Source organism: Callithrix jacchus, chromosome 19 (genome assembly GCF_049354715.1).
Source record: "Callithrix jacchus isolate 240 chromosome 19, calJac240_pri, whole genome shotgun sequence".
NCBI lineage: Eukaryota > Metazoa > Chordata > Mammalia > Primates > Cebidae > Callithrix > Callithrix jacchus.
In genome coordinates, this window is record NC_133520.1 from 29,857,372 (window position 1) to 29,869,425 (window position 12,054).

At 44.9% G+C, this 12,054-nt stretch overlaps 1 protein-coding gene across 1 annotated transcript; it reads left to right on the forward strand.

Annotated features, from left to right (window-relative positions):
* The first annotated feature begins 616 nt into the window (after positions 1–616).
* On the forward strand, positions 617–7,639 carry LOC103789266 (alpha-1,3-mannosyl-glycoprotein 4-beta-N-acetylglucosaminyltransferase-like protein MGAT4E). Its single transcript, XM_017966457.5, has 3 exons — positions 617–2,550; positions 2,951–3,047; positions 4,616–7,639. Exons 1-3 carry the CDS (start codon positions 2,446–2,448, stop codon positions 5,737–5,739), a joined length of 1,326 nt encoding a protein of 441 aa, XP_017821946.4. The 5' UTR covers positions 617–2,445; the 3' UTR covers positions 5,740–7,639.
* Positions 7,640–12,054: the final 4,415 nt, after the last annotated feature.

The window sequence follows — 12,054 nt, forward strand, 5'->3', positions numbered from 1 at the left end:
ACTCAGGCATGAGCCATGTTTGGCCCCTAAAGCCCTTTTGTTCAGTGTGTGTGTGTGTATATATATGTATTTATGGTCTAGAGAAGAGAGGTCTATTTTTTTTTTTTACATGAAGAGGTTTGTATGTTAATCACCCATGGGACTAAAAGTCTTTGTTTAAGGAAGTCAAGTGAGAAAAGTTTAATCTGTAAAAACTTAACTACTATAAGATTTATTTTTGCAGGGCGTGGTGGCTCACACCTGTAATCCAAGCACTTTAGAGACCAAGGCGGGAGGATCACCTGAGGTCAGGAGTTCAAGACCAGCCTGACCAACATGGTGAAGCCCCGTCTTTAAAAAAAAAAAAAGATTTATTTTTATGTTTTAATGATTTAATTATTTAATTATTTAATGATTAATTTAATAATTAAATGATTTAATTATTTAAAAAATAAATGCACATAAGATTTATTTTTTAGCCTTGCATGGGGGCTCACGCCTATAATCCCAGCACTTTGGGAGGCCAAGGCGGACAGATCACCTGACGTCAGGAGTTAGAGATCAGCCTGACCAACATGGAGAAATCCCATCTCTACTAAAAATACAAAAAAATTGGCCAGTCGTTGTGGCACATGCCTGTAGTCCCAGCTACTTGGGAGGCTGAGGCAGGAGAATCTCTCCAACCCGGGAGACGGAGGTTGCAGTGAGCTGAGATTGTCCCATTGCACTCCAGCCTGGGCAACAAGAGTGAAATTCTGCCTAAAAAATAAAGAAGGTTTATTTATTTCCTCATCCCTGTGATTACCTGGAGATATAAGTATTATTGGTTTTGTTTTGTTTTGTTCGAAATAGAGATGGAGGTCTCCCTATGTTGCCTAGGCTGGTCTTAGAACTCCTGGGCTCAAGAGATCCTCCTGCCTCAGCCTCCCAAAGAGCGGGGATTCCAGACGTGAGCCACTATGCCCAGCCTACTTTTATAACTCATCGCAAAGCGAAGTGACTAAGGGAGAGAAGTATGTTAACCTCTACCAAAATACTACAGTCGAAGGCATCCCTGGAAATGGGGGAGATTAGAGAATAGTATGGCCTCCGGAGCACAGAAATCACTGACTACAGCTTTTCTTTTGTGTACTGATCACACAGGGAAAGAATCAAGAAGAGGTGAGATGGCATATTAAAGCCTTTCCTCTGATAATCTCAAAGCAATCAGAGAAACACATCTCACCAGAGAAAAGACACTCACAGAGGAAGAGAGCAGCATACAAGCACTTCTGAGGCTGAGCCAGCCTGAATTCCAATAAACCAACACACAGGAAAGGATTTTTTTTTTTCACTCTAAGTTAACAGAATCATGTTCTAATCAAGGTCTGTGAATAAGATTAAAGACTGGAATAAGAGGAAGAGGGTGGCGGCAGAAAAAAAAGACTAGAATAAATTAAGGATACTCTTTATTAAAAAAGTGACAAAGACAGCAATTTGGCATAGCACTTAGCAACACTCAGGGTTAGTTGTTTTAATAGCTTGATTTTTGTTTTAAAAAGTATGGGAGGCAGGGTGTGGTGGCTCATGCCTGTAATCCTAGCACTTTCAGAGGCTGAGACAGGATCATGTAAGCCAGGAGTTCAAGATGAGCCTGGGCAACACAGGGAGAGCCTATCTCTTAAAAAAAAAAAAAAAAAAAACCAGTTAGCTGGTGGTGTAGTACATCTGTGGTCCCAGCTACTTGGGAGGCTGAGGTGGGAGGATCGTTGTTTGAACCAGAGAGGTCAAGGCTGAAGTGAGTCATGATCATGCCACTGCACTGCAGTCTGGGCAACAGAGCGAGACCTTGTCTCAAAAATAAAAAGTGGGGGTAAGGAGAGTACAATGGCCATCTGTTTACTCAGATAAACTGTATCACTAAAGCCTCAGCCAACCCTCCCTCATCATTTTGAAATTGAATCACTAAGGATATGAAGTGAATGCAACCAATATTATCACAGGACAAGTGACCTTCCTTCTTTAGGCAAGGAATAGGCTCTATTGTATCAGGTTCGTAGATCAGATAAAAGGATGTGCTCGGATTCGGTGGCTCATGCCTAGCACTTTGGGAGGCCGAGGTGGGTGGATCACTTGAGGTCAGGAGCTTGAGACCAGCCTGGCCAACATGGTGAAACACCATCTCTGCCAAAAATACAAAAATTAGCCAGGCACAGTAGCACGTGCTTGTAATCCCAGCTACTCAGGAGGCTTAGGCAGGAGAATCACTTGAACCTGGGAGGTGGAGGCTGTAGTGGGCCGAAATCTAGGAAATAAGTTAACAATGAGGAAAGACAGAATATGGGGGCAGGCAGGGGGTGGTTAATACGAGCGGGGAAGCCTTCCAGAGGACGGAAGGGAGGTTCTAGGCATGGGTGGGAAGAAGCGAGTCCTCAAGCTGTACATGCTGACTTCTTGCTATAGGAACCGTATCCGGGCGCAGACGCAATGCGGTGTTCCATCAGGAAATGCTTCCTACTCTCAGTGGGCATTGTATTCCTGTGGCTCTTCATCATTTTGAAAATCCCCAAGGAAACTGAAGACGATCAAAATGTGATGACTATCAAAGGCCAAGCAGCAAGTCTTGAACTTGCTCAGTTTGGGAACTGGGAATATAGGGTGGAAATGGTGTGGACTGGCAGATTCTTGAAAGTCCCTGGGCTTTCCTTCCTCCTGTACCTTTTCACCTGAGAGCAGGAAGCTCCAAAGGGAATGGGGGTATGGAACCAGGTCTATTAGTTCTCCATATTAGTTAAGACAAAGAAGACAGCAGATACTGCTTGAGCCCTGGATATTTTAGCCAATGGCCAAGCATCCTGAGAATGTGCTGGGCTCACTCTAGGGAAAATGGTTCACTCCATTCTTTCCCCAGAAAAGCTTATGGGAAGCCACTGGGGTGTAAACTGTTCTTTTTATGAAACGATATATATGTTTGTCCTTGTCACTGCCCCAGGAGGCCAGTTATAACAGCAGGAAGGACCCAAGACCACTAGAAGACTGGCAGAGCCTCACCTTCAAATATATGGAAAAAATCCAGAAGAGAAGAAAGAGTGAGTACCAACAAGAGGAAGAATTCAGTACCCCAGGGGAAGTAGGGACAGAGAGAGAGATCAGCCAGATAGGAAGGAAAGTAGAAGAGGGAAGAAGGAAGACAGATTTGTGCCTAGGAATAGTAGATTCTGGCAGACAATTTTCTCCTCCTTCCCCAAGGCAATATTTACATATCAGCAATATGAGGAGGAAGGAGAAAAAAGTTAGTTAGCTACCACTGTTCTTTTTTCCCTTCTTGGCAAGTTACTAAAGTTAATTGCTATAAGAAGGTGGACTCACTTGACTAGAGAACATTTGGATTAGCGGGGGTCTTAGAGTCACATAGTCCAACTCCCCCAGTTTATGGATCAGGAACTAAACTCAGAGCTGAAGGGATTTGCTCAAGATCACAAAATCAGCAGAACTGGGACAAAAACTCTGGGCTCCTGACTTCTTTTTTTTGAGACGGAGTTTCGCTAGTTACCCAGGCTGGAGTGCAATGGCTCGATCTCAGCTCACCGCAACCTCCACCTCCTGGGTTCAAGCAATTCTCCTGCCTCAGCCTCCCGAGTAGCTGGGATTACAGGCACGCACCACCATGCCCAGCTAATATTTTTGAATATTTAGTAGAGACGGGGTTTCATCATGTTGACCAGGATGGTCTCGATCTCTTGACCTCGTGATCCCACACACCTCGGCCTCCCAAAGTGCTGGAATTATAGGTGTGAGCCACCGCACCTGGCCTGGGTTCCTGACTTCTAAGGGACGTCCTTTTTCTTTTTTTTTTTTTTTGAGACAGAGTTTTGCTCTTGTTGCCCAGGCTGGAGTGCAATGGTGTGATCTCAGCTCACCACAACCTCTGCCTCCTAGGTTCAAGCTATTCTCCTGCCTCAGCCTCCCGAGTAGCTGGGATTACAGGTGTGTGCCACCACACCTGGCTAATTTTGTATTTTTAGTAGAGACGGGGTTTCTCCATGTTGGTGAGGCTGGTCTTGAACTCCTGACTTTAAGCAATCCTCCCATCTTGACCTCCCAAACTGCTGGGATTACAGGTGTGAGCCACCACTCCCAGCTGGGAAGTCCTTTTCCTAATATACCTTCTTCAAAGGACAGCTTTGGGAAGATGACAACAATTAACAGTAATATAATTGACAACAATTATAATGACTATAATAGCCAATATTTATTGAGCCCCTAAACCATACACTACAAAGTTCTAGGCTCAAAGAAGACTCAGCAGAACCCACAGAGACTCAGCATCACCTAGCTTAGTACTTCTCAAACTTTATTGTGCATGCAAGTTACCTGGTGATATTGTGAAAATGCAGCTTCTGATTAAATCTGAGGTAGGGGTCAAGATTCTGTATTTGTAATGAGCTTACAGAGGAGCCTGATGTTGCTGGACTAAGGACTACACTTGGAGTAGCAAGGATGCAAGCATCCCCTCTGCCAAAGGGAAGAACAGGTGGGAAATGAGAGGGAAGAAAGGAAGAGTGAAGGTCCCACATAGCATCCCAACCCCTAACCCTTCTGACAACCGTCACTATTCCTGTACACTGACAGTCGCCCCAATTTTACCTCTCCTTAGGATGGCTGACGGTGGGGATCTCCTCAGTGCAGCAAGGAGATGGAAGCAGCCTCTTGTACACACTGGTCTCCCTGTTCCGTGTTTCTTCTAAGGCTGAGCAGAAACGTCTCATGGTGCTGGTCCACCTGGCAGATTCTGACATCACCTGGCTCAGAGAAATTGTTGCCCATATTTCAAGCCTCTTCAGCCCACAGATCTCGGAAGGGCAGTTGCTACTGATCCATGCTCCATCCGATGCCTACCCGACTGTGGACAGCGTCAGGGATGAGGCCTTTCTTGGAGAATTCTACTCCAAGCAGAACATAGATCACGCCTTCCTCATGAACTTTGCCACAAAGTTCTCTGATTACTTCCTGTTAATAGAGGACAATGTCTTTATTGCCCCCAACTTTGTCACCCACATTTACTCGAGGGTGGCCACCATGAAGTCCAACTCATGGGTGCTACTGGAGTTCTCCAATATGGGCTTCCTTGGCAAACTCTTCCACAGCAGGGACCTCCCACTCCTGGCCCATTTCCTCCTCCTCTTCTACAAGGAGAAACTCCTTGACAGCCTGATTTCTCATTTCCGTACCCTCCTGGTCCAGGAAAGCCCAATCCTCTGCAGATCTTTCCTCTTCTACCGCAGGGTCTCCTATGCTGCCTTTGATCACAAGCAGAAGGCCACAGGACTTCGGAAAAAGAACACGATTGGTCCCAATAACCCGCCTGCAGCTGTCTTCACTGATATGCAGGTTTCCAATGTGCACTTCCCCTGGGAGGCCTACACTCTGGATGAGTCATTCTTTTGGACACACAACATTAGTATAGGAAACCACCTGACAGTGGTTCTGAACCATCCAGCAAACCTGAGCAGGCTGCAAGTGATGACGGGCTCCATTGTGGATGGGAGGTACGCCCTGGAAAAGGGGCAGGTGGAGCTGGGCTACGAACTTGAGGGGATGCTTCAGCACTGCACCAGCTTCACCTTGCTGGGACATCTTCTGGAGGGGCAGATGGATCAGCAGATACTTCTGAAAGGTATGGGGTACCACATGAGCTGTGTGAGGCTGGTGGTGAAAGCTGGTCAGGCTGGGGGACTTATAATCAGGCATATCTACCTCTGGGAGAAAAATGCCAATTAGCAGCAAGTGGATCAATGCTGAAGACAAATCAGTAGGAGGGATGAAAATTAAAATCTTAAAGCCATTTTATTCTAGCCTATATGAGTGGCATAGGGGAGACACAAGGGAATTAAGGGCCAAGAGAGAGGACTGTCAAGTCTTTTGGTGCCGCCAAGATGTCAGGAGACTTGTCGCTTCCTTTCAACTCAAACAACTCACATAGAATATCTTTTGCTGGGGCAGATATAGCTTATTCAAATTTAGGAAGAGTTGTTGGTCACTCCCAAAATCTTCAGATACCTGCGATGCTAGATCAGCCCAAATCAAGGCATCTGTGTGTATGTGTATGTGCGCAAGTGGATGCACATCTATGTTCACACACAGGCAGAGGTGGGGGTGAGGTATGTGGTCATAGGAAGGCAGGCAGGAAAACCACAGCCGAATCCCTAGAACTGACATCATAAAAAGCCACAAAAGGGACTCTCGTTAGAAGTGGAAATCTTGGCCGGGCATGGTGGCTCACACCTGTAATCCCAGCACTTTGGAAGGCCAAGATGGGAGGATCACCCGAGGTCAGGAGTTTGAGACCAGCCTGGCTAACATGGTGAAACTCTGTTTCTACTAAAAATACAAAAAAAAAAATTAGCCAGGCATGGTGGCATGTGCTTGTAATCCCCGCTACTTGGGAGGCTGAGACAGGAGAATTGCTTGAACCCAGGAGGGGTGGAAGTTGCAGTGAGCTGAGATTGCACTTCAGTCTCAAAAAAAAAAAAAAAAAAATCTCAGAAGTGCAAGAAAGTAGCAGATGGACATATAACAATAAAACAAATCCCTTAGCTCTATCCTTTAAGCTGTTTCATAGTGCCAATCTAGTTCCCTCTTTTCCTCACCGACAAACTTGGACACAAATAGATTGTAACTAGACTGGGTGTGGTGGTTCGTGCCTGTAATTCTAGCCTCTCTTAGGAGACTGAAGTAGGAGGATATCTTGAGGCCAGAAGTTCAAGACCAACATAGGCAACATGGCAAAACCCTGTCTCCACAAAAAATTAAAAAGTTAGCTGGTTATGGTGGCATGTGCCTATGGTCCCAGCTACCCAGGAGGCTGAGGCAGGAGGATCACTTGAGCCCAGGAGGTCGAGCCTACTGTGAACCATGATCATGCCATTGCACTCCAGCCTGGGCAAGAGTGAGACCCTGTTTCAGAAAAAAAAGAAAGTTTGTAACTAAAACTTTACTCTCTCATCAGCAATTCACTCCTTAACCCTGGTTTCTGCATCCATAATGCTACTGAAACTCTTCCCTGTTTGTCATGATGAGAATAGTCAAAACCCAGTGACTTTTTCAGCTCTCATTTTAAGACCTAGTCTTAAAAAAAAAAGAAAAAGTTAAATTAAAAAAAAAAAAGAATTAATTTGGACTCCTACCTCACATCATATAAAAAATTAACATATAAAAGTATTATAGTCCTAAATCTAAGAGTTAAAACTATAAAATTCTTAGATGAAAACAAAAATATCAATCATGATCTTGGATTAGGCAAGTTTCTTAGACATAACACCAAAACACAAGCATTCAAAGAATAGATAAATTAGACTTCAACAAATTATTATTATTATTTTGAGACAGAATCTTGCTTGTCACCCAGGCTGGAGTGCAGTGACACAATCTTGGCTCACTGCAACCTCCACCTTCCGGGTTCAAGCGATTCTCCTGCCTCAGCCTCCTGAGTAGTTGGGACTATAGGTGCATGCCACCAGGCCTGGCTAATTTTTTTGGATTTTTAGTAGAGATGGAGTTTCACTGTGTTATCCAGGGTGGTCTCATCTCCTGACCTCAGATCCACCCGCCTCAGCCTCCCAAAGTGCTGGGATTACAGGCATGAGCCATCGTGCCCAGCCAACAAATTAAAATTTTTTTGTGTGCTTCACAGGATACTTTTCACTAAAGTGAAAAGACAATCCACAGAATGGAAAAAAAATATCTGCAAATCATTCATCTGCAAATCTACAGAAAAATTCTTACAACTCAATGATAAAAAGACAACCCACTTTAAAAACAGGCTAAGGGATTTCTCCAAAGACAACATATCAGTGGTCAATAAGCACATGAAAAGATTCCTTTTCTTCTTCTTCTTCTTCTCTTTTTTAAATAAAGACAGGGTTTCACCATGTTGGTCAGGTTGGTCTTGAACTCCCGACCTCAGGTGATCTGCCCACCTTGCCCTCCAAAGTGCTTGGATTACAGGTGTGAGCCACCACACCTGGCCAAGATTTCATCATCAGTCATTAGGGAAATGCAAATCAAAACCACAATGAAATACCACTTCACACCCACAAGGATGTCTATAATTTTGTGGGGTTTTTTTGAGATGAGTCTCTCACGTCACCTGGGCTGGAGTGCAATGGTGCAATCTTGGCTCACTGCAACCTCTACCTCCCGGGTTCAAGTGATTCTCCTGCCTCAGCCTCCCAAGTAGCTGGGATTATAGGCATCTGCCACCATGCCCAGCTAATTTTTTTGTATTTTTAGCAGAGATGGGGTTTCACTATGTTGGCCAGGCTGGTCTTGAACTCCTGACCAGCTATAATTTTTTTTTAAAGGAAAATAAATGTTGTCTAGGATGTGGAGAAATTAGAACCCTCATATATGCTGGTGGGGTTGTAAAATGATACAACCACTTTGGAAAAGTGTTTAGCAGTTCTTCAAAATGTTAAAGTTGCCATATTTTCAAGCAATTCCACTCCTAGGTACATACTCAAGAGAATGAAAACATATATTCACACAAAGGCTTATACATGAATGTTCACAGGGGCATTATTATTAACAAAGCATGGTAACAGTCTACGTGTCCACCAACTGATGATCAGGTAAGGAAAACATAGCACATACATACAGTGAAATAAATCAGCAATAAGAAAGAATGAAACAGACACATGTATGAATCTTAAAAACATTCTGCTACATGAAAGAAACCAGTCACAAAAGGCTACATATTGTATGATTCATTTATATGAATCCAGAATACACAAATCCATAGCAACAGAAAGTGGATTGGTGGCCAGGGGCTGGGGAAGGGGGAATGGGAAATGACTGCTAACAGGTACAGGGTTTCTTTTGGGAATGATCATAATGTTCTGAAATTGATTGTGGTGATGGTTGCGCCACTCTGTTAATACACTAAAAACCATTAAATTGTGTACTTTGAAAAGAAGGAATTTTGTGGTTATGTGAATTATATCTTTAAAAAAATTTTTTTAAAAACCGGCCAGGAACAGTGCCTCACATTTGTAGTCTCAGCTCCTCAGGAGGCTGAGGTGGGAGGATCACTCAAGCCCAGGAATTCAATGCTGCAGTGAGCTAAAATCATGCCACAATACTCCAGCCTGGGCAACAGAGCAAGACTCTGTCTCAAAAACAAGAACAAAAGGCTGTAGAAGCAAATTAAAGGGTGTAGGCTATCTTGATGGCAACAGGGACTCATCAAACTGTTTTCAGAAGGACAACAAAATGATCTGAGTTGTGCTTTGGCATGATGACTACGGGCATCATGAGGACTGGATGGAAAGAGGTCAAGATGGGGAAACCAATTAAAGAAAATAGGCCGAGTGCGGTGGCTCACACGACTGTAATCCCAGCACTTTGGGAGGCCAAGGCAGGCAGATCACCTGAGGTCAGGAGTGCGAGACCAGCCTGACCAACATGGAAAAACCCTGTCTCTTTAAAAAAAAAAAAGAAGAAGGAGGAGGAGGAGGAAGAGAAGAAAAAGAAGAAGAAAGAAGAAGGAAGAAGAAGAGGAAGAAGAGGAAGAAGGAGAAGAAGAAAAGAAAAGAAGAAGAAGAAGAGAAGAAGGAAGAAGAAGAAGAGGAGGAAGAAGAGGAGGAAGAGGAAGAGGAAGAGGAAGAGGAAGAGGAAGAAGAAGAAGAAGAAGAAAATAATAATATGGGCCAGGTGCAGTGGCTTATGCCTGTAATTCCAGCACTTTGGGAGGCCAAGGCAGGCAGATCACTTAAACTCATGAGTTCGAGACCAGCCTGACCAACATAGTGAAACCCTGTCTCTACAAAAAAATGCAAAAATTAGCTGGGTGAAGTGGTGCATGCCTGTAGTCCCAGCTACTTGGGAAGTTGAAGTGGGAGGATGGCTTGATCCCAGGAGGCAGAGGTTGCATTGAGCTGAGATCCCACCACTGCACTCCAGCCTGAGTGATAGAACCAGATCATATCTAAAAAAGAAGGAGGAGGAGGAGGAGGAGGAGGAAATATGTATAAGGTGCCTATTTCTGTGCCTGGCATATTAATAGCTACTTGATGAATGGTACTTCCCATTTCTTTCTTCATGGACTGAGATCATATCAAGTCACCCTCTGCCTTAGACAGTGGCTGAGGCCTCATTCTTATGGCTACAGGGGCCACAAGACAACATAGCCAGGTAAAGCAGACTTGGTGTAAGAATCCAGTAGCAAAAGTGTCATCATAATTGGCAACTGAGTCTCAGCCTCCATATCTGGGGGTGATGGAGAGTGGTGGACTCATGGCAAACTCGGGACTTCAGACCCTCTCTGAAGCTCAGTGTTCCTGGACAGGTATCCTGTGAGAAGGTGGGCCCAGCATTGCAGATCTGGTCATATGTCAAGAGAAGTTGGAAATTTCAATTTTTATGTTAGACCTCTCAATTTTCTGAATGCTGGCAACTAATTCAGAATGTTATCAAAAGATGGTTTTTACACAATGGCCAGGTGCAGTGGCTCACATCTTTAAATCCCAGTGCTTTGGGAAGCTGAGATGGAAGGATCGTTTGAGCCCAGGAGTTCAAGACTAGCCTGGGCAACAGAGTGAGACCCCCCGAACTCTACCGAAAAAAGAAAAAAACCCAGAATCATCAGCAACAACAAAACAACAAAAACCACTACAGGCCACAGTTCTGCTCTGCTCTGGGGAAGCTTCCTCAAGTTAAGTTTTGCCTCATGTTACCACACATTTGATAGGGTTACAACTTCCTGGGATCCTCTGAGATGATTATTTTTAGCTTCAGAAGCATTGGTCCCCTAGATAGATCTCTGGGACATACCCCTATCTCTATCAGTAACACCAAGCCCCTCTGAGCATGGATCACTCTGAAGATGGCTGAATAAATCTGCTGCTGATTCTATTAACTCCACTTTTTTTTTTTTGAGACAGAGTCTTGCTCTGTCACCAGGTGCCAGGCTGGAGTGCAGTGGCGCAACCTTGGCTCACTGCAACCTCCGCCTCCCAGGTTCAAGCAATTCTCCTGCCTCAGCCTCCCGAGTAGCTGGGACTACAGGCATGCGCCACCATGCCCAGCTAATTTCTGTATTTTTAGTAGAGATGGGGTTTCACCATGTTGGCCAAGGTGGTCTCGATCTCTTGACCTCATGATCCACCCGCCTCAGCCTCCCAAAGTGCTGGGATTACAGATATGAGCTACCATGCTCGGCCCTATTAACTCCACTTTCAAAGGTTGGCATCTTCCTGGTATTGACCCACCCTATTTGGGGCTTGACGTTATTTAGGATGAGCCACCAGATGATTTACAGTTAGTATAATCATTCGAAAGAAAGTCCTACGTTTGCTACAGACTGGGGTGTGCTATCACAGGTTGGAGGGGCCTGGAGTTTAGGTGGCCATGACTCTGAACTGCAGGTGATGTGAGTTCGAGCCATACACAACTAAGTGAGCAACCTATGTCCCCAAAATAGGCCTACTTTTCATGTGCTGGGTTGGGGGTCTCACCTTCAAGAAGCTGAATGGTGAGCGCAGACAATGAGGGAAGTTATTATGGGGTTGGCAGGGAATATGCAGTTAGGAAAGAAAGGAACGCAGGTCACTGAATAGTCCCAGGGGCTCTGGTGATGAGTTCTGAGAATGCCATCCTTCCAGGGCCCTCTTCTCCTTAAAGGAAATGCCAGGCAAGGGAGGGGGTTTACTGCCTGACTGAGCCTTACTAGCCTCCCATCCCCCAAATCTTCTTCTCTGGGACATTATTTTTTTCCCTAAAGTGGAGGCCTTCCTTGCCTTTTCTGTTCCAAGCGAGGGTTAGGGCAGGGGAAGACAAGAAAGACAGCTGGATAAAACTTGCTGGCCAGGCATGGAGGCTCACACCTGTAATTCCAGCACTCTGGGAGACTGAGGCAGGTGGATCACCTGAGGTCAAGAGTTTGAGACAAGCCTGGCCAACACGGCAAAACCGTCTCTACTAAAAATACCAAAAAAATTAGCTGGACAAAGTGATGGGCACCTGTAATCCCAGCTACTTGGGAGGCTGAGGCAGGAGAATCACTTGAATCAGGGTGGTGGAGGTTGCAGTAAGCTGATT

Coding starts and splice junctions, on each gene's coding strand:
- LOC103789266 (XM_017966457.5), top strand. CDS start 2,446: ATGCGGTGTTCCATCAGGAAATGCTTCCTACTCTCAGTGGGCATTGTA. Junction 2,551..2,950: donor AAACTGAAGACGATCAAAAT/GTGATGACTATC, acceptor TCACTGCCCCAG/GAGGCCAGTTATAACAGCAG. Junction 3,048..4,615: donor AATCCAGAAGAGAAGAAAGA/GTGAGTACCAAC, acceptor ACCTCTCCTTAG/GATGGCTGACGGTGGGGATC.